The sequence below is a fragment of the Solanum pennellii genome, chromosome 3 (genome assembly GCF_001406875.1).
Source record: "Solanum pennellii chromosome 3, SPENNV200".
NCBI lineage: Eukaryota > Viridiplantae > Streptophyta > Magnoliopsida > Solanales > Solanaceae > Solanum > Solanum pennellii.
The window spans coordinates 69,937,164-69,964,473 of NC_028639.1; the positions used below are offsets into that span (position 1 = coordinate 69,937,164).

The 27,310-nt window shown below is 31.9% G+C and overlaps 4 protein-coding genes and 4 non-coding genes across 9 annotated transcripts; 3 read left to right on the forward strand and 5 right to left on the reverse strand.

Annotated features, from left to right (window-relative positions):
* Window positions 1-821: 821 nt before the first annotated feature.
* Window positions 822-2,368, forward strand: LOC107012527 (thioredoxin-like 1-2, chloroplastic). The gene is made up of 4 exons (XM_015212393.2): window positions 822-1,267; window positions 1,400-1,582; window positions 1,675-1,839; window positions 1,929-2,368. The coding sequence occupies exons 1-4, from the start codon at window positions 1,100-1,102 to the stop codon at window positions 2,145-2,147; spliced, it is 735 nt and encodes a 244-aa protein (XP_015067879.1). The 5' UTR covers window positions 822-1,099; the 3' UTR covers window positions 2,148-2,368.
* A 5,239-nt stretch (window positions 2,369-7,607) lies between these two features.
* LOC114076591 lies at window positions 7,608-7,685 on the reverse strand. The gene has a single exon (XR_003577652.1). It is a non-coding gene; the product is annotated as a small nucleolar RNA snoR122 (small nucleolar RNA).
* A 276-nt stretch (window positions 7,686-7,961) lies between these two features.
* Window positions 7,962-8,045, reverse strand: LOC114076629. Its single transcript, XR_003577685.1, has one exon. It is a non-coding gene; the product is annotated as a small nucleolar RNA R44/J54/Z268 family (small nucleolar RNA).
* Window positions 8,046-8,163: 118 nt separating this feature from the next.
* LOC114076628 lies at window positions 8,164-8,253 on the reverse strand. The gene has a single exon (XR_003577684.1). It is a non-coding gene; the product is annotated as a small nucleolar RNA R44/J54/Z268 family (small nucleolar RNA).
* A 28-nt stretch (window positions 8,254-8,281) lies between these two features.
* Window positions 8,282-8,342, reverse strand: LOC114076625. Its single transcript, XR_003577681.1, has one exon. It is a non-coding gene; the product is annotated as a small nucleolar RNA Z267 (small nucleolar RNA).
* A 6,441-nt stretch (window positions 8,343-14,783) lies between these two features.
* Window positions 14,784-16,818, forward strand: LOC107012609 (expansin-A15-like). The gene is made up of 3 exons (XM_015212487.2): window positions 14,784-15,054; window positions 15,166-15,478; window positions 16,156-16,818. The coding sequence occupies exons 1-3, from the start codon at window positions 14,922-14,924 to the stop codon at window positions 16,460-16,462; spliced, it is 753 nt and encodes a 250-aa protein (XP_015067973.1). The 5' UTR covers window positions 14,784-14,921; the 3' UTR covers window positions 16,463-16,818.
* A 2,441-nt stretch (window positions 16,819-19,259) lies between these two features.
* LOC107014513 (chlorophyll a-b binding protein 4, chloroplastic) lies at window positions 19,260-20,527 on the forward strand. The gene is made up of 3 exons (XM_015214443.2): window positions 19,260-19,616; window positions 19,718-20,133; window positions 20,211-20,527. The coding sequence occupies exons 1-3, from the start codon at window positions 19,411-19,413 to the stop codon at window positions 20,342-20,344; spliced, it is 756 nt and encodes a 251-aa protein (XP_015069929.1). The 5' UTR covers window positions 19,260-19,410; the 3' UTR covers window positions 20,345-20,527.
* Window positions 20,528-20,571: 44 nt separating this feature from the next.
* LOC107014512 (agamous-like MADS-box protein AGL65) lies at window positions 20,572-26,620 on the reverse strand. Of its 2 annotated transcripts, XM_027915508.1 has the most exons (10): window positions 26,281-26,618; window positions 25,627-25,686; window positions 25,513-25,531; window positions 25,343-25,407; window positions 22,777-22,792; window positions 22,609-22,670; window positions 22,039-22,135; window positions 21,558-21,685; window positions 21,078-21,441; window positions 20,572-20,812 (listed from the first exon to the last, which is right to left on the reverse strand). In XM_027915508.1, the coding sequence occupies exons 1-10, from the start codon at window positions 26,463-26,465 to the stop codon at window positions 20,792-20,794; spliced, it is 1,017 nt and encodes a 338-aa protein (XP_027771309.1). In that variant the 5' UTR covers window positions 26,466-26,618; the 3' UTR covers window positions 20,572-20,791. The 2 variants fall into 2 exon arrangements, with proteins under 2 accessions (XP_027771309.1, XP_015069928.1); XM_015214442.2 differs by having other exon boundaries at window positions 25,343-25,531; window positions 26,281-26,620.
* Between the last annotated feature and the right edge of the window lie 690 nt (window positions 26,621-27,310).

Here is a 27,310-nt window from a genome sequence, read left to right on the forward strand (position 1 = left end):
CATAGTCAAACATCTACTCCAACAATAATAACGACCATAAATCCTATTAGGTGATTTATAAAAATAGTAAAATATGCATAGATTTTATCAATTCGTATCTGTATCTAAAAATAATAGAATACGTGTAAATCTTACCAATAGTATCTGCATCGTATAGATTTTAATGGTAATATGAACATCCACATGTTACGTATATCAAATCTTAACAATAGCATCTGTATCATATATGTTTTAACAAATCTATGAGCATCCACTTAATACGTGTAATTTAAATCACACCAATAATATTTATATCGAATATATTACGAGCCTTTCACATAATAAGTATATTTCAGTTGTAGATACTGAATTTGTGGGGCCTTATCCAAAATAAATATACAGAGGACATAGTCAGCTACGCGGTGAAAATGCAATGGATAATTCATAAACTGCCAAATTTGATAAAATCGACAATATTGCAATTTAACCAGCTCATATAGATGCTCATTGTTTGCCTTAAAATAACCATCTTCATCCAATTATTCAAAAAATAATTATTAATTTTTTTAATTCAAAATCAAAACATAACAAACAGAAAAAAAAAGAAAGAAAAAAAAAGCCAACACAAATACACGCAAGCAAGATTATTAAATAATCCTTAATCATCTCGATAATCCAAATCAGATCCAGACACATAGCAGCCTACATTGTCAATTAGTATATCCAAAACCTGAAAATTAGGAAAAAAATTAAGGAAAAAAAGAAAAAAAAAGGGAAATTTGTTTATGATGGATAAACCTCACAGTTTAAATATGAGTCATTGACCCCACCTAATCCATCTTTTTCCTTTTTTTCACTTTTTTTGACCTTTAATTATTCTCTCTCTTCACCATTTCTTTTCTTCTTTAAAGTTTCATAGACAACCCCAAAACCCACAAATCCATTTTTGCCTTTCATCCCTCTCAACCATAAAAAAGCACAATTTTTTTTAAAAAAAAGTTGAGTTTTTTGTTGTTGCATTCTTGTTTGATTTGAAGAAACTTGTTCTTGATCCAAAAGGGTAGGTGGGTTTGTTTGTTGGATGCTATATTCTTGATTAGTCTTAAAGGGAGAACAAAAAATGGCTTGTTTATTGAAAACTGGGTTTTCTGTTAACTCTTCAATTGGGGCTCTGCAAGTTACAGATTTGACACCAAATGAATTTATGGGCAATTCTTTGGATGTATCAAATCAGAAGATTGGTTTTAGCCATTTGAATGTTAAACCTCCAAGACCCATGTCAATCAGTGTATGAAAAACTCTTTTTTTTTGTGCTTATTTTTTTGGGCTATTTTGAGTTCAAAGATTGAATCTTTTTTGTGTTTTTTCTTGGCCTTTTTGGAGTTCAAAGATTGAATCTTTTTTGTGTTCTTGATTTCAGGCACAAGCTTCAATTTGTGTAAGCAAAGCTTTAAGATGGTGGGACAAAACCCTTAAACCTAACATGGTAGAAATTCATTCAGCTAAAGAACTGGCTGATTCATTGTTAATTGCTGGTGACAGATTAGTTATAATTGACTTTTATTCCCCTGGTTGTGGAGGTTGCAGAACTTTACACCCTAAGGTATGTTATTTTTACCTAAAATGGTTTTCTTTTCTTCATTTGCTTGTGTTTTATTTTTAAAAAATCTCATTTTTTTTTCTCAATTTTTGCAGATATGTCAACTGGCTGAATCAAACCCAGATGCCATTTTTCTCAAAGTAAACTATGAAGAACTCAAATCCATGTGTCATGCTCTTAGGATACATGTTTTACCTTTCTTCAGATTTTACAGAGGTGCAGAAGGCAAACTCTGTAGCTTTAGCTGTACCAATGCAACTGTAAGTTTTTCAATATTTTAGCTCCCTCAAATATGTATACAGTAAAAAGATTAGTTTTTTTAATGGTAAATTTTGTTATTATTATGCAGATTAAAAAATTCAAAGATGCATTAGGAAGGTATGGGACTGAAAGGTGTAGTCTTGGTCCAGCAAAAGGGCTTGATGAATCTGAGTTGTTAGCTTTAGCTTCAATAGGTCAATTATCAAGAAATGATGATTATGATTATCCAGTGAAGAAAGAATATGTGGATTTGACTGATAATAAAAATTTGGGGCTAAAAGAAAGTGCTGAATTGTTGATGGCTTAAAATGGAGATCTGGATTAGAAGATTAATTGGAGTAATTCTTTTTTGGAGCAAAAATGCTTTGAAATTGTAATTTGTAAATATTTATTGTTTAATAGGGTTTTCCATAAAGCAGGGCTGGGTGTTTTTTTGGATAAGCCCTGCTTTTTTGGTCAATCTGTTCGTTGATTTTGAAATAATGATTATGTTATTTTAGATTAAATGCATTGTGCCAATCTTTTCCATTATAGTTCTTTTCTATACCCTTTTATAATGCAATTATATTTGTTGGCTTTGTAAGAATGAAAATTAAAATAAACCTTGAGAGACTATAGCAACAGCTAATTCAATAATTACACAAGTAACAAGTTCAACCTTCTCGTTAACAAGTTCATAATCAGATAGCTATTAGTGGAGAGATTGTTAACTTAATGTAATTTTATAAATGAGATTTTAAAAATTTTAAGGTGTATGCCATTTTAATTATATCTTATAAAAGTGAAAGAGATTATTTCTGATTAACTTTGACTAGAAATACAAGTAGCAAACCTTGAGAGGCTATCTTCAATTTGTTAAAAAATAAATTGAATTTATCTTAAACCAATTTTAAAGTTCGTTGAAGTAGTAGCTAGACTAACAAATAAAAGAACAAAATCTACCTTGACATTATTAAAAAAATTAAAAACCAAGTTGAAAGATATTTAGGCCATTAGATTAGTTTTATTAAGAATTGAATTTTCGATAATGATAATTAGTTATTAATAAAAAGTTAAAAAGTAAGTGATAATTAACCGTTATTTTTTTTTACAAATAAATAAATAGATAATTATCTATTTTAATACGGTGAAGTGGTAAAAGATAAGTAATTGTCAAAATTGTCATTGTTAGGCTGAAACAAAACGTCGGTGTTTTTGTGTTGATTACATTTTTGAAAGCCTTGAGAAAAATCTGTTTGCTCTTTAAAAGTGTAAAAATTTAATTTAAAAAAAATATTCAACACTTACTTATTAGATATAAGTAATGTTGGTTTATAATAAGATCACTTCCACTTCAATCCTTATTAGTATATGGTATTTTTAGTTTTCATATTTAGTCCAAATATAACAATTTTTTATATCATACACCTCAAAGCATATTATAGAACAAAACAAAAGAAGAATTATAAAAAAATTGAACGAGTAATGCTTATGCAGTTATGCCCATTTGGATTTGTTTCTAATTGCTATGTATTGTTTGAGAGTTGAATAAAAACCAAAATGGAGTTCTCCATACCTTTTTATTAAATCTTAACGTCCTTTTCAATTGTGTATTTGTTAAACGATTGCAACATTTTCTCCTTTCGTCTCATTTTCAAACACGTAGTTCTCCATAATTAACTTGTAATGGCTTTGGTTCCTTCATTAATATCATTTTTTAATATTTACTTCAAGAATTGCAAATTGTAATTGTGGTCATATACATTTGGGGGCGTAACGCGTGATAACATAACTCTAGAGCGTGCACAATTACGAATATTGAATTCTTCGTATTATACATGATTCTATTAAAATTTGAGACATATACCTTTTCATGATTTGTAAAAATATATAATTTAATGATTTCGATCGAATTCATACCTTGACTATGTATTTGACTCTAATTTTACTGGATATTTAGTCTTGCCAAAAACTTAGAACATTATGAATGCAAACTTTTTACTTTCAGAGGGTTGATAGAGTCAAAAGAATTACTGTGTATATTGAATAATTTTCCACTGTAATATTCTAACGTAAAACATAGTGTGTTTTTGTTTTATTTGCTCTTCACATGAAACATGAAATGTGCTTTTACTTTACACCATCCATCTTACTAACTCAATATGACAGCTGGAATTGTGCTTTAGATTTTTTCTTTTGCAATACAAGAATCGTGACTATATCTCACCAATAGATAAGAGGGGTTGGTTGTGGATAACATCACTAACAGAAAAAAATATATATATTTGCTCCAATGGTAAACATATTTCATCTTTAACTTTAGATTTGTTCCATTGATAAACACATTTAACTCTAAGATTGTAAATTTGAAATGAAAGAATAAAAAATTGAATTAAAAAAAAGGAAAAAAATAAATATATTTTCGAACTATCATAAATTGAATTAAAAAAAAAGGAAAAAAAATAAATATATTTTCGAACTATCATAAATGATATGCAGATATCTTCGGTCATACTTTTGATATTTGGTGCCTCTGCCGTAAAAAAGTAGAGCGTATATGACCTTCACTCTAACAGATGACTAAAAGGGACACGTGACATAATCTTATTGACCGAACTGATCAATCAATTTGATGTTGGTTCGGTGGATAAAATTATGACACATATATATCCGTACTATAAAAAATATATATACTCTAATTTTTAAACGATAAAAACATTAATATTTTTAAAATATGATAAAAAATATTCACATAATATTTACAATAATACGAAGATATATTTGTCCTTTTTCCGAAAAGAAAATAGGACTCATAAAATGGAGGTTTATGATGATGGAATGGTTTATGGAAACAAATGGGTCCGACATTTACCCACAGAAAGAGTTCCCATTAGGTGGGTAGCCGTGGAGCTGACGAGGATGGGATCCACAAGGAATCTCATAGATTGTCGAATTATGGATTTGGATATGTACAATTCATTTACTCTCTTCTTCGCCACTTGTTTCTTGTTTTTCTATTTTAATGATCAAGCGTAAAAGATATATTGAGTGGGGATAGAAACATATATTAAATTTTTATTTTTAAAAAGATAAAAAAGGGTCATATTTTAGTATTTAATTTTTAATTAATATTAATAATTTATTTAATTATTATCAAGGTAAAGGTTTTATCCATAAGATATACTTTATATATAAATCTAATAGTTATATAAATGACTCACGTATATCATTATATATTTTTATTATACAAAAGGAGTTCACATATATTTTTTATCGCACGAAAATGAAAAAATTAATTTTAAATTTATTTGACTTCAATTTTAAAAAAAATTATATATGAGTATATACGATGATCCTTCTAGCAAAGTTCAAGTATATTTTAATCTTTTTATTACATAAATTATTGAAAAAATTGTATATAATAGAAACTATTAATTCAAATTAAATGTTATAAATATACTTTGATTCAATTGTACCCTATAGCAAACTATAGTTATTTTCGCCACTCTCCTTGATGGAATCTCGCTCATCACACTCGTTTGGTGGCAGTCTCTCTCGCCTCTCTCGTTTTTTATACAAACACAAATGTATAAAATGTGTTTGTGTTTGTATAAAGCGATATGATATTGTATAAGTACATATATTTTTGTTCACCTCTCCCAGATCTCGCTCGCCACTCTTCCTAATCTCGCTCGCCACCCTCGCCTCTCTCACTTATACAAACAGAAACGAAATGTATAAATTGTGTTTCTATTTGTATAGAGCGAGAGAAAATTGTATATACATAAGCAAATACATATATTTTCGTCCTATACATTTATAATTATACAATAAATATACTTTCCTGCCCAGTTTCTTTTGCCTTTCTCTCTTTCTCGTTTTATACAAATTCAAATTGTATATAATTTCTTTCTTTCTCGTTTTATACAATTCGATTCAATTGTATATTTCCTGTCCAAGTCTCTTTTGCCTTTATCTCTTTCTCATTTTATACAAATTTAAATTGTATATAATCGCCTTATACACTTATAATTATACAATACAAATATTTCCATGCCCAAGTCTTTTTTGCCTTTCTCTTTCTCATTTTATACAAATTCAAATTATATATAATTTCTCTCTTTTTCGTTTTATACAATTCGCTTCAATTGTATATATATAGCGAATCATACATATATATGTTTGTTATGGAGCGCAATTAACGAACTTTGTTATAACATACAATATGAATTTTATGTTTGCTATATGTGAAAGTTGCCCATTATTATTTTGACTTCTTTAATTATGATTATTTGAGTTTTTTTTTATTTCTTTCATTCTTTAGTATAAAAAATAAAAAAAAAAAGTATTTATTTGCGGTTATATTGTAATTTAATTTTTTCTATTTATAAAAAAAAAGAGACATCTATAATAAACTTTTTTTAAAAAAAATTAGTGAACATAAATAAATTTGACCATTAAACATTAAATTTAAATTAGTCTTTCAAACAAAAAGGTAAAAGAAAAAGTGTGGAAAGGAGTAAATATACCACATACGAATTATATATTTTTTAAAAAAATGATAATTTAACATTAAATTAAAATTATTTTTCACACTTCTGTTCGTTAAAAATGGTACTTACATGCTTTCATTTTGTATAACAAGTATATACTAGAGTCACCTTTATAACGAGGATCTATCCGTTCAAATAATAAAATTCAGATATATCAAACCCTTTCCTTTCCTTTTTCATTTTTTAATATAAAAGAACAAGTGAAGTACACATAGTGCTGAGGTGTACTCTTCGTATTTTAAAGATTTCAACTGTGGAACTTATTGTACATTTCAAATTACAAAATCAAAATTAATATTCTTTAATTTTGCCAGACGTATTTAATTTTGCCAGCGTATATAGTCATTATGGATATGCGTTTTTTTTCTTTTCAGTAATAGCGAGTTCTGCTCAACTGGTTAACTAAATCAAATTTATTATGATTCTAATTAGATTACAAATTTTTAAAATCAAAAATCAAAAACCTAAATCGGATAGTATAAAATTAAATCAAAAAATCAATACACCCCCTAAATCCGAAGATATTTTCTTTAAATTGAAGTAAAACTTACGTATTTCGATAGTGGTTTATAAGCTAAGGCCAGCTAAAATGAGTTTTAAGATTTGTCTCTACTCTTTAGAAGATTTGATTCTGAGTCGAAGCAATAAAATCATTTTCTTTACCAAAGTTACTAAGGAGGGATGGGGGCAGACACATAATACTAATGTCAAATAAAAAGGACATAAACATTTTGTATACTTTGTACCGTTGAATGAATGTGTTTTGAGAACAAGACATTTCTACTGTTGCACTCAACTGCCATATTAAAGTCTGGAAACACCATTAGACAGTTCGTATAGTTTTTATATTATAATGATGATTCGATTAAATTACACTCATCGATTACCAACATGTAGTTTATGTTGAGGCTTATTATACGATTCATTGGTATCTGATATATTAGACAATAATAATCCTTTTAGTACTGGGATTGTCCTGTGCCAGTAGCAAAGAGAGTGTTTTTACTAACATATCTTCCACTTTGTTCACAGCATAGACTCCAGTCACTTTCAGTTACAATTTCAAATCCTTGCAAAATATAGACGAGAGAAATCTAGAACACCATAAAATTTTCAAATCAAGCCAAAAAGGATTGGAATTCAACAAGTAAAAGATGCAACATGCAACACAAAACAAATATTCTGAGAGGAAAGAAAAAGCTATCAAACAAATCAACAATGGGGGATTGATTGTTTGCCTCAGAGGTAGTGACAATTGCAGATCATCATACTTATTTCTGATAATAAGTGCAAATATGAATACATCATTGGCAATCAACGAAAACTATCCAAATTCAAATCAACATAGCAGTTCATAATAAAACTAGGAAAAAGGAGCAAATAATGTCAACAAGAGCCCAAAAATTAATTAATTAATATAGCCTCAGCTGCGATGATTCGTTGACATGATCATGAAGTATCACAAGTCTTTTTTAGTAACATCACTGGCAAAATATTATACAAATTCAATCCATAAAAACACTAATTCCAGGATTCTATCTTGTAATATAACTAAAAGCTTAAAATAAACACATTAATGAAGATGGTATTGTGCATCAGAGAGATTCCCAACGACAAATCATCACAACCCTATGGATTCTGATGTCCCTGTCTGTTTTATCATCACTTGCAATTACCATACAAAATAAAGGCTTAACAAATTAAAAGTTGGACAAATTTCTGACACAAAATCATAAGCATAAAACTATTGAGAATTTTCACTTCAAATTAATAATACTTGATGTTAGTTGAATTGCATCAGAGAGATTCCCATTAGACTAGTCATCTTTTACCCTATAATAGAGTTCTGATGTCCCTGTCTGTTTTGTCATCACTTGCAAACTAACAAAGTAAAAAAATAAAACCTCTAGCCTCAGATTTAAGTTTGTTTCATACAAAATAATCAAAGTATATTTAACACCATCATAGGCAGAGGCAAAGAACTAATAGTCACCAGATCAACAAATCAAGTAAAAAAACAAAACGAAAAGAGATGAAAACGCATCAGAGATTCTGATTTCCTTTGTAAACAAAATTTCATCTTCCTCCAGGACGGAGTATTGAAAATTGAAGATCGTCACTTGCGCTTAACCTTACATACATACAATTAGGTAAATAGATAGCACACAAACAAGTAATATTGAAGAAAAATCAAACAAATAGAAAATGTTACTTGCTAGGGTTTATGATGTGTGAAGATGAAGACATGTAGTTGTGTTTATATATACATGGGTGAAATACTTTAGACGGCTCCAAGCTAGGGTTTAAGAGAGAAAAAATGCATTTGAATGTGCCTTTAAGGCCCATATTTAAAATGGCCTAGATTTTGTTTTTGTTTGTTAGGCCCATGCAATTCTTTCATTGTTCAGACTACCAGTTAGTGGGCTTAGAAAACCCATTGGCCCAAATGTCTTGTATCTTGTATACAGTATACTACTTAATTGAGCCATTCCTGAAATGGAATAGTGTTTCCACTTCCCACTCTACTTAAATTCTATAAGTAATTTCTATTTGGGTGAAAACTCAGGTAAATTTAGTAACTTATGCTTTATTATGTAAATATTGAATTTATGATTTAAGTATCATTGTATGGTAACTTAAAGTTATTGTACAAATTCATAAATTGTATATCTTGAATCCATCCACAACATTGAAGTCCATACTGCTTAACATTAGTAGTATTATCTCAATTTAACTCAAGTATTTTGATCCGCTTAATTCAACCCTTTTAAATGAGCTGATGTATAATTCAATCAAAACTCGAAAACTTTGACTAAAATGTTTTTTAAGAGACATTTTCCCTCTTCATATGTTATGTATAACAATAATAAAGTGAATTTTTTTTTTATTAAGTACTTACAACAAATGATAAAACGTCAAACAAACAAAATAAAACTTCACATAATTGAACGAGTAAGTTTAGTAGAATAGTTAGGAATTGTTTGACAACTATGAAAAATAACTTTTGCCTTAAAATACCTTTGAAAATGTTTGACAATATACAAAATGACTTAAAATAAGTTTTAAAAAATTAAATATAGGTCTCTCCTAATTATCTTTTAATTTTGATTTAAAAGTCACTTTAATTTGGCATTGCATGTGTATGTTATGTTGTCGTCAGCAGTGGCGGAGGCAGAATTTTAATCAAGAGGGTTAAGAAAAATTTAATCACAAACAATATCCACAAATAAATGGGCGGGCAGTAGAGCGAATTCCTGAACCCCCAACGCCACTAAGCTACGCCTTTGTTGTGTGTTCAGAGGGTTCAATAGTGTATATATACACATAATTTAAAACTTTAATCATATATATAGTGTAATTTTCTGACAAAGAGGGTTCGAATGAACCTTAGCAGTATATATTTACCCCTGAGAACCTAATACAAGAGTCGAAATTGAGTATATATCGACAAGTGAGATTATGACGATTAATAACCAAATTCTTTCACAATATTGTAATTTTAATTTATGAAATGATGTTAGAATATTCAAAATCAAACGAATTGTTCTTTGATCATAACTGTCTTTAAAAATTTAGATTAATTATATATGACTCGTAATATTTTTTTTTTTAAATAAACTTTTACATAAGAAAATTTCGTATCAGCCAATTTAAAAATCCTATGTTAAAAGACATGATAAAAATTTAAAAAGTCCGAAACACATAAATTGGGACATAAAGAAAGTAATAGACATGATAAATAATGTGAGGGGAAACAAAATAAACTCTTTAGGTGATGCATATTATACTTAGCATTTTTATTTCGGTTAATAATACTTTGTATCTTTTGGTTTAATGAAAAAGAAAAGGAATATATAAAACATGGCCGTCCAAATTAAAGTAGAGAAGAGGCCACGGAATAATGAAGTAAATAGGTGTAAAGTATATAAGAAACCGTCAACCACAAGAAAAAATAAAAAGGATTAAGTAAGGTATTGTTGAAGCTTTATCCTTTAAAAGGCTAAAGAGCTCACAACTTTTTTACCAAAAGAAAACGTTATCTCTGCAGTCTGCATGCATATATCGATGCCTACAAAAAGGCATGATATACAAACCCTATATATCACTATGAGGAGCCTACTTTAAATAACTTTTGACTCCGCTACTCTATTTTTATGGTTTTTTTCGAATATTCAAAGTTAATACAGTATTATGATTAAAATTAAATTGCATGTTATAAAATTTATTTGGGAATGACGCTCCCATCAGAACTTTGAATTTAACTTTTATCTTTGTGCAATCATATCACGGATTTGTTCTATATTGTATTGAAAAATTCATTAAATTTTTAATTATAAACTCAATAATAAAAATAGGCTAAATTATATGAAAAGTTTTGAATTTGTAAACGTCGAATTATAATTCGGCGAGCTCGAGCCTGTTAATTTGTATCATTGTCATAAATTAAAAATATACACTTAAGCACGAAGAAGACTAGGTAATTAGAAAGTAGCAATCAATTAGAGAGAGAGAAGAATGGGAGTAAAGCAAGAACATACTAATAATTTAATATATTCAATTAATCTCACAAGTAATATTTTAAAAATAATACTCCCTTCGTATAAAAAAAGTTAACCTAGTTTGATTTGAAGTAGAGTTTAAGAAAAAAAAAAGACTTTTTTATCTTGTAGTTCTAAATTAAAGTTATGTCAAATGTATCAAAATGTCGTTTAATCTTGTGGTCTTAAACATACAATGTGAAAAGTCAAAATTAAAATATTATTAAAAAGAAAAGAGATCATTTTTTTTTGAAACAGATAAAAAAAAAATCATTCTTTTTGAAACAGAGAAAATATAGTAATATATCAACTTATTTTTATTTTTACGAATTAAAGATGTTCTTTGTGATAAAGCTTTGGCACAAGTAGTAGAGCAAGAACATAGCACACAAAATAAATTAGTGTAATAGAATAGCAGAATTCAAGTTGTGCGGATTTAATGTCAGTTTTCTGGCAGAAGTGTGACCACTTTACCCCCTCTTTCTTAGATTCGGTATTCAAACTTCAAAATCTCATCATATATGCCATGCACCACCATACCATAATCTATTTCAGAATCCTGACAAATAATAAAAAAGTCTAACTTACTTTTAAAAATTAGCTTAAATTCTATATAAAAACTAAGAAGAAGAATTTCTCATTCATCTATCGATAAAAATATAAATATATATAATTATATATAATGAGCAAAATAAATTAGATGAGAATTAGGCTCTTATGTCGGAGTTAAACTTTTTATTGATAATTTAAAATATGAAAAAATAAATATATAATATATATAAAATATTATAATTTTGAAATTCGAAAAACCTCGGCTCCACGCATGTTAGTCTGGTCTACTTTGATTGATTGTTCCAAGGCAGGATCAGTAGCAACTAGCAACCAATTTTTCAAGCAGCCTTTTTCTTCCATAAATCTGATTCTACTCCAAATTGCACTTGAAATTCGATCCACTAACCCTAATAATTAGGGATATGATTACTTTCCTAATAATTACTCAACTTTCATTTTATTATATGTTATGAAGGTACGTCGTAACCTTTTTTAATCAAAGTCGCTCATTTTGTCTAAGTATTGCGCGAAAAAACGTTTTTTTTTTAAAAATTATGCTTGAGACAAATTTGAGTATGTTCTTGGTTATTAACAATTGTTTAGTGACTTTATATTTTATAATGTGCTTTTTTTTTTTTTAATAATAAGGCCCTTAGGCCAATTTTATAACTCAAAAAAAATATTTTTATAATGTACAGATACTTAGTCTGACTTTTTTTTTGGGCACAATGACAGTTGTGTGGTACAACTAATGAAGAAGAATAATGATTCTTGTTCAATGATATATTAGAGAGTGATTCATTCCACTATGTCTTAATTTAAAAATCAAATTATCCTCCATACTTTATAGCTAGAAATATCAAGTTCAGTGCATAAAATGTCACTACAGAAATAAAGACAAAGTAATATTTGGATTTTGAATCTGACTTTTTCAAAATTAATAATCTATAAATTTCATAATTTTATGTTCTCGTTGAATCGAAATTGACGTGGCAGCTTTCAACATGACTTCAGACTTATTACCATTGATTCTTGGTTATTGAATAATTAGAGATTAATATAAACTTGATCAATTTCAGATCGTTCCACAATGTATGGTCTAATAAATTCAATTATCTTCTAGAAGTATTGAGTTGCATGCATAAAATGTCACCATAACAGTGGCCATTTGGGCGGTTATTTTGTCAATATATTGTTTTAGTTATTAATTTCTTTTCAAATATTTGTCTAAAAGATTTCCAAAATACACATAAGTTATGAATTATTGTAAAAGACAAATCCCTAGGTATCAAACCTCAAAATTTCTATCAAAAGCTAATTTTCTTAGTTATATTTACTAGTTAGTAAGAGTACTATTTTAGAAGTTGTTAACGGAAAAAAAATAAGTTAAACCCTTTCACAAGTTGCGTTGCCTAAAGCGGAGGTTAGTAGGTAGACAGGGCAGGACCAAAAAGGGGCTCATCGGGTCCCCTCTTAACTTTATTATATTTCTATTTATATATATTAGATTTTTATCAAACTAAAAAATATTGTATAAAAAGATAAAATGTTTTCTTACAAAACTAGTGTTGTACACAGAAGAATTCAAATCATTATCTCTTTATCACAATTTTGATTAGTAGTCGCACGCACAACTTGTTTCATCTTTGTGATCTGTTATTTTTAGAACAATAAATTACTAGTACTACCTCTAAAATCAAAACTAATAAAAAAAAATATTTTAAAGAGAAAATAGTTAAATGACCCTTTAATCTATTATCGAATTTTCAAATACACACTTATTCTTCATGAGAGTCCTATCACCTCCTAAACTATTTTAAAACGGAATAATTACACCCTTAGATGCTGACATGACATAGAGAGTGTACTCACTCCCCTGGAGGCATGTGGAAGTCAACAGAACAAATAAATAATATTATAATAATATTTTTAAATTTAACTTATTCTCTTTTAGTTTTTTATTTCTTTTTCTTTTTTTCCCTCTCTTTCTCGTTACTCAACATTCACTCCACCACCATTTCCTCCACCTTGAACCATCATCATTGCTCTAACCACATTTTTTGTCCATCTTCTAATTTTTTTAGAATTTGCTTCACCAGTTTCTACAAATTAACGCTGCAAATCATCAAAAAAAAAAAGAAATATTAAATTTTTTAAAATTATTGGAGAAACCAAGTCAATTAAAACAATTATGACTATATAATAGATTTTTCGATCATGAATTTCATAAACCAATCAAACATGAGTTTGTTAGGTTTTATTTGTCCTAAATTTCTGACCATAAATAGGTTTTCTTTTAAGGAAAAGGTTTTGAATTGACTAATCCTTTTCTTGTAGGAAAAGGTTTAGGACTCTACAAATAGAGGAATGTTCCTTCTAAGTTAATTGGCATTCACAATGTAGTCTTAAAGAGCTTTGAGAGTTTTGGTTAAAGGAAGAATTTGTGGGTCACAAGCTTGATATGTTATCACTTGTGTGAACCTCCCATGTATTCCGAGTGAATTGGTTGAGGTTGTTTCTCTCTGTATTTTGTACTCTCATATTTATAGTGGATTGCTCATCTCCTTTGTGGACGTAGGTCGATTGACCGAACCACGTTAAATCTTTGTGTCTTTTGGTATATTTCTCGTTGTCTTCTTACTCGTGGTCTTTCGAGGTTTGCTTTGCTAACTTCCGCGTTTACACCCGCTTATTTCCGATCCTAACAGAGTTTTGGGTATATAATTTGGGTCATCATCCAACTTTTTTTCATTTTTATCAATCTCTAAGTTATTTCAAAATATCAACACCACTAATCTACCTTGTAATCGATTTTGGATTAATAAATATCTTATATTACCTATATAAGATATTATAAAAATTAATAATAAATATGACATTAACTATAAGTAAGAAAGTTATGAGTGAAGATAAGGGTGAAGTCATGAAGATGATGTGAGTTGATATAGTTTTAGTTAGGAGAAGTCGAAAATTTATATCTAGACTCGTGGACATCCACAATTACTTTCATAATTTATATAAGCTATATTAATTTGGCACAACACTTTAAAAGAATGTATTTTACTAAACTAAATTTATAATAATATTTTAGAAATCTAAAATTTAACTGATGATTTTTTTTTATGTAATTTACTTACTTTTATAAGTTGAAAATAATAAATAATAAATCTCTCTTTTAAAATAAAAAATAAATTGAGATTGAAAGAGTATCTTTCGAAAATAAAATTAAAAAAATACCAGTTTTTCCTAAAAGCAACAGAATTTTTTTTAAAAAATTGAAATATTATTTTGTTCTCCCGTAACATCTATTTATTCCCACCTCAGTCCCTTTCTTTTCTCATTGCAACTTAAACTCATTCTTCCTAGAGCAAAATCCTCTTACTTTTTCCCTTAAGCGCACACACATTAAGTTTATAAGTGTGCCAAACATCTCTCAATTTTATTTTATTTTTTAAAAAAATGTCAATTTTGTGGTTCTCCATAATTGGTGTGTTTTGTATACAATTTGTTAATTGTGTCCATGGAAATGAACAAGGATGGATTGAAGCTCATGCAACTTTCTATGGAGGTGGTGATGCTTCCGGAACTATGGGTATGCTAATAACTTTCGAGCTAGAATTTTTAATTTATGAATTTCAAATTATTTAAATTAAAGCTATTGAGTTATGTCGAACAAAGATTTATATTAATTGTTATAATTCAGGTGGAGCATGTGGTTATGGGAATTTGTACAGTGAAGGATATGGTACAAACACAGCAGCATTGAGTACAGCACTGTTCAATAATGGTTTGAGTTGTGGATCTTGCTTTGAGCTTAAATGTGTGGGTAATTCGAAGTGGTGCCTTCCAGGCTCTATAGTGGTAACTGCTACTAATTTTTGCCCACCAAATTTTGCCCTTCCGAATAATGCTGGTGGGTGGTGCAATCCTCCATTGCACCACTTTGACCTGGCTCAGCCTGTTTTTCAAAAAATGGCTCAGTACAGAGCTGGGATTGTCCCTGTTGCTTACAGAAGGTAAGAGCCTGATTTTTATCTAGATTACTTTTATTTTTTTTGAAAAAATCTCAATTCATGGTATAGAATTTGGATTTTTTTGAAATTTATCTTCAAATATCATGAGATTTGAACAAAATCTGATTTTCGAATTCCCAAAATTCGCTTAGTATAACTTTCACTCACCGAATTTCAAATCTTTTTACACTCACAAAACTTCAATTTCGCCCCAAGTTAGATGCATCTTCCATCACACTTTTAGGTTTCTAAAAATTACAACCTCGAAAACTCAATTTTAGAAGTTTGAAATTTCAACAAACTCGAGCTTAACTATTGCAGTTAGTTAAGTCAGTTAACAAAGGTCAAAGCAGAAAAAAATTGAAATAAAAAACGTCAGTGACTTTGATAAATAATCTTTTGTACGGTCAGACCTTAGGTCGTTCACGTAAATTCAATAATTTTTGCGAGTATATACATATATAATTTGATCATCACACCTTTTTGTGTTTTACCCGCTCAATTTTCAGTGCCTTGTTAATTGTTCCTTAGTTAGTTGGGCAGAAGCTTACTGCCGGTTATATCTCGTGACGAAGATTGGGCCCCTACTAGTAATATTTATATCGGTGTTCGGTTAATCGGTTATACATGCATTCGCACTTCCCAAAAAAAAAAAATTAATTTTGTTGGCATTAATGCAGAGTACCTTGCCAGAAAAAAGGCGGAATCAGATTCACAATGAACGGTCACTCCTATTTTAATTTAGTGCTGGTGACGAACGTGGGAGGTTCAGGAGATGTAAATGCAGTTTCGATTAAAGGTTCGAGAACAGGGTGGATAGCAATGTCACGCAATTGGGGTCAAAATTGGCAGAGCAATGCATTACTTGATGGTCAAATTCTATCATTTAAAGTAACTACAGGTGATGGCCGCACTGTTTTCTGCAACAATGCTATCCCTGCTGGATGGTCATTTGGGAAAACTTACACAGGCGCACAGTTTACTTAGTTCCTTCAATTTATTATTGCAACTAAGACTATTACTACTAGTTAATTAGTGTTGATGATGGGAAGAGCTTATTTTTTAAAGTGGCTCTAAACCGTTTTTTTTTGTTTGTTTGTTGAAAGTAAAATTTAAGATATGAAGTTACGAGTTTGTGTCCTAGTGGTCATTTTTAGGAAAAGGACAGAAATTGGGGGCAGAGGTGGTGGATTTTATTGTCACCACCCGCCACATTACTTCATTATTATAGGGGATATTAGTTTAGAGGTAAAAGCTGCTATTTTGGTTTGATGTTATTTATTGTGGTTCGTATGAAATTTAAATTATGACTTGGAAAAGAGTTTATTATTGTGGTCCTTTTATTTTATATTCCAGCGGCGGATGTAGCTCATTTTATATTCCAATGTTATGTGTCCTAATTTTCTAATCAGAGTTGAATTTTACTTTTCTTTTGAAAGACAAATTAAAGCCTTCGGTCACTAGTAATTTCTCCGTCTTTATGATGTTATTGTAAGCTTTAACATAATGTTCTGCTTTTTTCGAATCCCACGTGAATAGAGGGTGAGGGGAGAAATATCGCTTATGTTGTTAGATGCTGATATTCAAAATACAAAAGGATTTTAGCTTCATATAAAGAATTGCACTATTATTTGTGGGCTTACCTAGAGTGAAAGAGAGCTCCAAAAACCGCACTCAACTTCAGGCACTAATTTATGTGCAACGTGATTGAATAAACTTTCAAAATTTGAAAAATAGATTCAAAATTTAAAAACTAGACATGAATCATCATGATATTGATATAGAAATTGTCATAATCTTTGTAATATTACATAATTCTTTTGGCAAAAATAAAAAATGAAATTAGATATATTTTCGTCATATAAAAATGATGATATAATTACTAAAATATTAATCAATAAACTATTAATAACAATGTTACTTTGTCCGATGGAGAAACACATTCAATGTGAGAAGATTGTTAATATGGTATTTTGAATGATCATATTAAAGAGTAGTGTACCAAGATTTATGTTCAATTTTACTTTATTTAACTATAGTTTGATAAACAAATATACTGTTTTTTTAGACTTAACTTTGTGATGGTATATTATACTTACTTATGAATGTTTGCTTATGAAACTAAAGAAATTTTAATAATGTTTAAAAACACAACTTACAAAAAAACCATATTATATGTCAAACTAAAAATTTTACTTTATTTCAAATATTTTTATATCATAATAAAAATGTGACCTAAATTTCAACTCGACATTTGTTATCTTATCCTACATGGGGAATCCACAGTGAGAGAGAGAAGCCAGAAGTGTGTCCTTTTCTTGTTCTTGATTTGTGTGGTGATTTCAGATTTCTAAATCCTTCTTGTCTCTTTCTTCTCTACAAAATAAGTTATTTTTTTTAAACGAAATGTCAGCATGAAAAGAACTACTCACCTCAAATTTAGACAGGCAACAAAATAACTTTTTAAGTAACTTATTCTCAACAACTTCCCTTTCCTTATTCATATAAAGCTTTACGTGTCAACTTTGACATGATTCACATAACATAATTGCCCATTTTCTAAGGATGGTTTTTAATTTTTATGGTGAATGTTTTAAGTAAAAATAAGTAGTGGAAAATATTTTGATATTGAAATAACAAATAATTTTTATTGGACATAAACTAATATTTTTGAATTATAATTACAGAACTTATGTTCAGTTCAGAAAATCCATAAGTTATATAGTAAAAGATACAATTTAATTCCTACTGAATTTATATCAAGCAAGATAAAAAGTTCTCTAAACTTATGTTTAACGAAATAAGGTCATAGAAATAATACACAAATTATACTACGTAATTCAATTTTGTACACAACTTATTCCGAGTAAGGCAGAATTTTTCTCAACTTATGTTCAAAGGAATTAGGTTACCTAGAAACTGTGGCAGCATGTGCAAAAAACTTGACAAAATGCTCTTATTAAACGGGCTGCTGTAAGGTCCAACACGGAGTAGAACACTTTCTAGCCCATTAACGATAAGGAAAAAGCTAATAATTGGACTGGGCCTGATCTGAAGTGGCCCAATTCCTAAAATTGGCATATATAGCCACTTTTTGTCAAGTTTTAGCCACTACTAAATGATTAGCCACTTTTAGTGGAGAAAAAAAGAAGAAGAGTATTTGGACAGCAATATATTAATCTAAAATATGGAAATAATCTAGTATAAGGCGCTGGATTTTGAAACTTTTACGAGTGAAACTCCATCACAAGTTCGAACTCTCGGAGTATGCAACTTTAAGAGACATGATTTTTTTCATAAAAAGAATCTCGATGTTTGAAACAACATGAATTTTTTAAACTCTCGCTTGTCAAAATTGTACCACCATACAATAGAGTTATTACGTGTTAAACTAAAATATTTTTAATCTTATATTATATGTCAGCACCAAAATATACTTCGAATGCATAAAAAAAGGACTCATCCCACCCAATTTTTCTCAATCAAGTCATAGTAATAGATATATTTTTTGCCAGGAGGAATTTTGAGTCAAACAATTGTCACATCCTCATTGGATATCAATGATTCCACTTGGCAAAGATCTTTCCATTAACAGATTCCCCAATTTCCATTTCCTCCTCTAAAAATCCAATATATATCTGCGTGGCAATTTTTTGGGTCCCTCATCATCTTCTCAAACCAACAGAAATAAAGAAACAGATTTGAAGATATAGAAGCAAAGATAAGAGATAAGGCACATTTCTTCTCATTGGTTATTATCAAATTCACAACTCAATCCAACCGTTGGATTCCAAAAAATCTTAGTCACTCTTCAAGATTGAACCAGAGCCACAATTGTCCCAAAGCAATGGCAATACAAATGCATATACAAAACATACAAAGTTTTCAACTCTACATTGCCAATAATCACCAACAAACTCTTCAAATTGGAAAAAATGGCAACGGTGACAACACAAGCTTCCGCCGCCATTTTCCGGCCGTGTGCTTCAAGAACCAGGTTCCTTACTGGATCATCTGGAAAGTTAAACAGGGAGGTCTCTTTTAGACCTTCAACTTCTTCGTCTTACAACTCATTCAAGGTTGAAGCTAAGAAAGGTCAATGGCTTCCTGGCTTAGCCTCTCCTGATTATCTTGATGGCAGGTACATCTTAATAAGTACTTTTGCGTGCTTTGACTACCATGTAAAATTGTGTATAAATAGTAAATACTAATACTAATACTGGAATGGTTACTTGTCTTTAGTCTCCCAGGAGACAATGGTTTTGATCCATTGGGACTTGCTGAGGACCCAGAGAACTTGAAATGGTTCATCCAGGCTGAACTGGTGAATGGTCGTTGGGCTATGTTGGGTGTTGCAGGGATGCTGTTGCCTGAAGTTTTCACTAGCATTGGGATACTTAATGTGCCCAAATGGTACGATGCTGGAAAATCAGAGTACTTTGCATCATCATCGACCCTGTTTGTGATCGAGTTCATCTTGTTCCACTACGTCGAGATCAGAAGGTGGCAAGACATTAAGAACCCAGGAAGTGTCAACCAAGACCCTATCTTCAAGAACTACAGTTTGCCTCCTAATAAATGTGGATACCCTGGTGGTATTTTCAACCCACTCAACTTTGCACCAACTGAAGAGGCCAAGGAGAAGGAACTTGCTAATGGTAAGTGGATGTTCACTTTCTCTAAATGACTTTATATACCTGAATCAGGCTAATTTTTTTTGGTGGATAATTTGCAGGGAGATTGGCTATGTTGGCATTTTTGGGATTTATAGTGCAGCACAATGTGACTGGAAAGGGACCTTTTGACAACCTTCTGCAGCACCTCTCTGACCCATGGCACAACACCATCATCCAAACACTCAGCAACTAGAAAACCATCATCAGAAACTTAATTGAATATATATTGTTACCTTGTAACCATGTTATGAATTTTGATCAAGAATAGAGCTTTGTGGTAAACAAGGAACCTTCCTTTAATGTACAGCGTTTCTTATTCGTGTTATTCCTACTAGATCATCAAAAGAATGTGATTTTGCGCTCTTGTTAGCATATAGAGGCAAAAGCCTTTTCTTTTATTAGTTTGATTTGCATCTTAACTGAAAAACAAATCCCAGCAAAGTAAAACTGGTCTTTTATTCACATCTCATATATGAACAAGCTCTTATCCTACTTTCACCATGAGGGGTGTCAGGGTTCGCAAAGCAAAACAACTATACATATTCAAACATAATTATCTATCAACAACCACTGCACCTGTAAACCTCACCCACGATCACAAAGATTATTCTACTCAAGTAGTGTGACTTATCTCGAATGTCTAATCACTGGAAGTTGCTGGCTGCAGGAAGGAGGAACAAGTAAGACCGAGTAAGAATTGTTAGACCAAATAGGAATAATTAAATGACAGTATATTTGGATATTGTGACAATTTGTATAATGGAGTAAATATAAGACGTTTAGCATATTCAACTATCAAAGAGAACAAGGATATATGAATGGAGCAGATAAATTTCATGTGTAAGATGGACAATTAAACCTTTTTTTTTCAATAATTAATGGTCAGAGTGGTGAAATTAACCGAGAATGGAAACAGATGAGATTACCTGTGCATATGATTTTTCATCAAAATCTGGAACAGCAACGGCATTGACTGCACTATAATTGACTGAATCCACAGACCTTGTTAGGTTAAAGTTTCTTGGAAATTCATAATCCATCCAATATCCTTTCAAATTGGCATCACTCTGAGGATCCAACATGTTCCTTTCAAGCAGATCAAGATCCTCATTGGGGTTGTATGAATACTGCTCACTTAGTTGTTGTCTCAAGCATGCTATACTAGTTAGATCATTCAAGACACCGTTATCTAGCATTGCAGTTGTGGCCTGTCTTGCTTGATCAACTTCTCCAGAGCCCAGAACATGAGAAGAATCAGCAACTGAATTATCTCCAAAATATCCCATATTTCTACAGAGAAACAATGGTTCACACGATGTTAGCGATTACCAAAATCCAGTAACTTCAAGCGTGAAATACTAAGATCATAACAGGGTGAACGACATAAAGATGCTGAAAATACTCACTCCTGGGGTAGAATGTTTGGAGTCTGAGGGAATGGCATGTGCAGGATTTTATTTTCTGGATGCCACTGATGAGTATTCCCATCTAGTTCACTGTTCATCAAAAGATGCAAATGCGTCGTCTTCTGGAGCTGTTATATGACATTCGAATGCAGAAGCATTCAGCTATTTTCACATTTTACACTGTTTCTCCTAAACAACCCATATAAGAGACTAAAAGAGAAACAGAAGGGAAGAAAGGCAGAAGACACTATGTAGTTTAACCTTGAATAACCATGACCTACTTATCATTCTTACAAAGGAGAGCGAATATTTAGAGGATTTGACAAAGGATAGGTAAACAATCAACTCAGTACTGACCAAATTCAATACTGAGTTAAAAGTATATTAGTTCATCAATAGTATGGCTGTTTTTCTAAAACTTGTTGCAGCACTAGGATCACCAAGTACCACGCAAAACCAATCCAGTTTTTGGAAATATTACCTTCCGAACATGAACTGCATTAAGTGACTCCCTTAGTGCACACTCCATCAGCGCGAGATCTTCCACTTTATTTATCTTATCAGGATTGCTCCACCAGCTACGACAAAGCAAAGGAGTAAGGTTAATACAAGGTGAAAAATGACACAATTCATTAAGCCCATATGATCTAGCCACTACTGCATATTAATTCACACGGAAACAGTACATGTGGATTAAGATTAAAGCAACTGGTGCATCATAATCACACAAAGTATTACTACTTGGGCCTATAATCAAGCAAGTTGCTATTAATTGTGTATGGATGTCCAATAAAAATGTCCAAATGAGAAAACTTATTAGATATTCCTCAAAAAGTTCTTTCAGATACATTCAAAAAGCAAATGCAACATATGAATTTGTCATCTTCCTCAACATAAATGGACAAATGACAACACGCTTTATCTGCCCAGAGACCTAAATAAGATAAAATACGCAATCAAAATACTGTAGCAGTTGATAAAGAGGTCAGTTTATGGAAACAACTGAACACCAAAAATATAAAAGGAAAAACAAAGGAATGCAGGACTATACTTGAGTCTCATTTCTACATCAGTAAGCCGAGATTGCAAAAGTTTCACTTGACTGTGCAATTCCTGTCAGCACCAATTACAAAAAAAAAAGAAAATTGTCCACAAGACTTGAGCTTAAGTCATACAATCGTAGCCAAAATGGTTGCTGATAGAGTAAGAAAGTGCATACTTCAACTGATGGATCACTGCAGCAAAAGAAACAAAGGAGAAAAAAGACAAGGTAAACGGTTAAGATAATGCTTGGCAAATTTCAATAGGTATAAATTGTTGGGCTTTGTGGAGGCTTGTGAGCCGGCCCGACCCATTACTGAAACCCTAGGTTAACTATTTGGTTTTCCTATAAATATGATCCTTGTATTTGTAATTCAAAATAGTAGCACAAGTGAAATAAAAATCCTCCTGTTACAGTCGTGGAGTAGGGAAACCGAACCACGTTAAATTCTTGTGTGTCCCGTTTGTGTTCCGTTTCTCTTTTCTCTAGATTATTTGTGTGTGTTGTGTGTTTAATTCCCAACAATTGGTATCAGAGCGAGGTTTCAACAACACTGTAACACAAATTGTGAGAAATTGTCACCTAGGGTTCTTGTGTGAAGAACTGTGTGCAGGAAGGAGTGTGCCGCCGCCGTTCGCAAGCTACAGCCGTGCAAGACGCCGTTAAGGGAATTGCCGAAGGTGTGTGCGATTTTTTTTTGTGGTGCAATATTTCTGACGAAATTACCAAGATCTGAAATTAGTTGTACCGAGTATCTCATTTAGTCCTTTGAGATGACAGAAGATGGGAAGTTCCGAATTGAGAAGTTCGATGGTACAGATTTCAGTTGGTGGAAGATGCAGATTGAAGATTTGCTGGTTCAGAAAGATTTGGACGTAGTGTTGGGTGACAAGCAAGGAAAATTGTCTGATGCAGAGTGGGCAGTTTTGGATCGGAAAGCTATGTCAGTTATCCGACTCTCGTTGACCAAGAATGTTGCGTTCAACATTCTTAAGGAGAAGACAGCGAAAGGCATCTTGGAAGCCTTGTCTAACATGTACGAGAAGCCATCTGCAGCAAACAAAATTTTTCTGATTAGAGAGTTGGTGAACACAAAGATGAAGGAAGGCAGTTCAGTTACCGAGCACATCAACTCATTGAATTCGATCTTAGCCAGACTTTTGTCAGTTGGCATTAAGTTCGATGATGAAGTTCAAGCTTTACTACTGTTATCATCATTGCCTGACAGTTGGTCCGGAACGGTTACAGCAGTTGCCAGTTCAGTGGGACCTAATGGATTCACCTTTGAGAAGATTCGTGATCTCGTTCTTGGCGAGGATGTCAGAAGAAGGAGTTCTGGAGAATCATCAGGTGATATGCTAAACGTCGTCAGAGGCAGAGGAAATAACAGAGGTAGTGGGAGCAGGAACCGAAGAAGGAGTCAGTCAAAGGCTCGGGATGGCTCAGGTGTAACATGTTGGAACTGCAAGGAGGTGGGGCATTTCAGGAATCAATGCCAGAAAGACAAACAAGTCAACATTGCAGAAGACAGCGTCAACGAGGATTTGTTTATCTGTTGCGCGGAGAGCAATGTGGATTCCTGGGTCATGGATTCTGGTGCTTCTTTTCACGCTACCCACAGCAGTGAAGCATTGCAGAATCTGGTTATTGGAGACTTTGGAAAGGTAAGGCTTGCAGACGATAGAGCTCTTGATGTTACGGGCATGGGTGACATGGTGCTGAAGACGCCAGTCGGTTTCTGGACCTTGAAGGATGTCAGAGTTGTTCCAAGCTTGACGAAAAGTTTGATTTCTGTTAGGCAGTTGGATGAACAGGGACATCATGTGAAGTTCGGAAATGGGCAGTGGAAGGTCGTGAGGGGCAATCTTGTCATGGCTCGTGGAACAAAAAGAGGATCGTTGTATATTGTCGGATTACCGTCTGAGGGAGTGACCGTCCCAGTTCAGAAGAAAAACAAAGTCCGGTTCACAGAATCTCGTGGGCAGAAGAAGGTTGTCTTTGCAAGAAAGAAACCCAGAGCCACAGGTCAGATTCAGGATGAACGAGCAAGGAAAGGTTCAGGAAGACCAGTCAGAGGCGTTTGTGGCAGTGGGAGCACCGGCCGTGCTTCAGCCAAGGCTCCTAGAAGACAGTGGGTCAAGAGAACCAGTATTCCAGCTGTTGATACGTCTCCAGAAAATTTCTTGCTGAGTATGGAGAGTGTTTGTTCTCAGGGAGTTCTAGGATCCGGCAGTTCGTGTCTCAAGTGGGAGCCGGTAGGGACCGAGGACGAGTCAAGGGCAGTTTCAGCCGTGACTGATGTGTTGAAGCTTCGGGGAGCTTCAACGGGCCTTTCAGTTGACTGATGAGAAGGCCGCTGTAGCAGGAGAGAGTTGAAAAAGATTACTAGACATACAAGTGTTCTAAGTGGATGACAGTTGAAATTCTTCAAGCCTCCAAGTGGGAGATTGTTGGGCTTTGTGGAGGCTTGTGAGCCGGCCCGACCCATTACTGAAACCCTAGGTTAACCATTTGGTTTTCCTATAAATATGATCCTTGTATTTGTAATTCCAGAGTAGCACAAGTGAAATAAAATCCTCCTGTTACAGTCGTGGAGTAGGGAAACCGAACCACGTTAAATTCTTGTGTGTCCCGTTTGTGTTCCGTTTCTCTTTTCTCTAGATTATTTGTGTGTGTTGTGTGTTTAATTCCCAACATAAATTTGAAGGAAAAGATCCTCAAATTGATCAACAAAAATATATACCTAGCATCTAGAAACTCTGGCACGCCTATATCGTTGTCAAGCTTCTTAAAAGTCTTCCTCAATGTCTGGAGTGTAACCATTAGCATTGTTATTACTTTCACTTGGATTATGAAGTAACAACAAACCATAGCAAGAGGAGAACACATAGTGGTGATGAATATCAGACTTACTTCAAGGCTCTCCAACTTCCTGTTTTAAGTTCAAGATTAGCAAAAACTGGTCATTTAGCTTCTAATCTTACTCCTAGATAAGACTAATCCAAATAGGCATGACTATTTTTGTACCTTTTTGCCCTTTCTTGAGGAGTCAATTGAGCAAATTTTGCAATTATTTCATCAAAATTGCTGAAGACATGCAACAGAAATTAGAGACGGAATAATCCTCTAGTTCATCATATATGATGAAGAACTTGTATAGTTATTGTGGGACGAATAAAAAGACAAAGGACTAAATCACCACACAAGACAAGTGTGATTAAAAAAACCTAGCAGTAGAAAATAGCCGGTAAAGCTTTGAAAGTAGATGTACTCTGTTACATGTGTTTACAAGAGCATCTTCTGGAGGAGTAAAGGCTCTTCATACCAGGTACTTTTATAATTTTGAACATCACTCACTTTGACCTTAACATGCCCAATCGCGATACTAGAAAGTTTGGCCGAAGAGTAAGTCCTGTTATTTCACACATCCCCTATGAACATTTCAATGATACTATGAGACAATCCCAACCTCATACATCATCACATGCAGAAAAGTATATTCCATGGGAACAATGGTTGTCAATTGACACATCCAATTCAAGTTCATGATGGCATCTACACTATCTCATCCGAAACGAAAATCAAACAATGAAGTAAGCAGAAATAAGTCTCAAACCAAAAGAGTAGTTTAGCAAAGCGTCAAGCTATTTAAATAAAGCAACAGAAAAGAAAATAGTACACCTTTGTCCGCCTTGAAATAGCGTTGGTTTTCCAGTTGGGGAAAACAAAAGAAGGATAATGTCTATATCACATAGCACAGATATCTCCTGGGCTTTCTTCAGGATTCCACATCTTCGTTTGCAATAAGTGGATTGCCTGGTACTATGACTCTCCAATCGCTTCACGCTTAGCCTTACCCTTCCCATCCTAAAACACAACTATATGTTCTTAACCAAATTACTATAACAGATAATTTGAACAATTTGTATTACATTTGCTAAGTTATTATCAACTCAAAAAAAAAGGAGACAACTCACACTATCAAAAAGCAAAGAGGTATTTAATGCTCAATAAGAAATGCACTAGTCGGCGTCAGAGACCTTGCATGAAAAATGTCTTTCCATTTATAGATACCCTCCCCACCTTTCAATTTGTATTTTACTCAACTTATATTCAAATTAAATTAAATTAAAAATAAAATGCTTTCTTATCAAACTATCTCATATTTTTTAAAAAATAAATATAAGTAGATATGTATCACATGTTTTGCATATAATATGAATTTCTGAAAACTGATATCATGTATCAGTAAGGTATTAGTTGTTTAGTTGATGTACTGATACATGTTTTGAAAATTGTTATAATGTATCATTCACTAAGTTTAATAAATGTGTCATCAACTGTACTTGATGATACATATAGAATCAGTGTGTATATTGTTTAGTCGACGTTTCTGATACATGTATTAGATACGAAATTGAATCTCCAACAACGATTCCGTCGATTTTGTAACTTTCATTCTGCAATTTGTTCACCCAAATTCCGGAATGTCTCATCAAAATCGAAGTATTCATCTTGAAAAATCCACTGTAACAACAATAAAATTACTGTAGTTCGAAATTTAACAGATTGTTCAAAAAAATTGTTTTCAAAATAGATGATATAATCTTTGTTTTTCAAAATTTGAAATTAATATCCAATTAAGTGCTGATTTTATGTTGATTAATGATATGTTACCGTAAATTTAGCTGTTTTATTAACAACATTAACT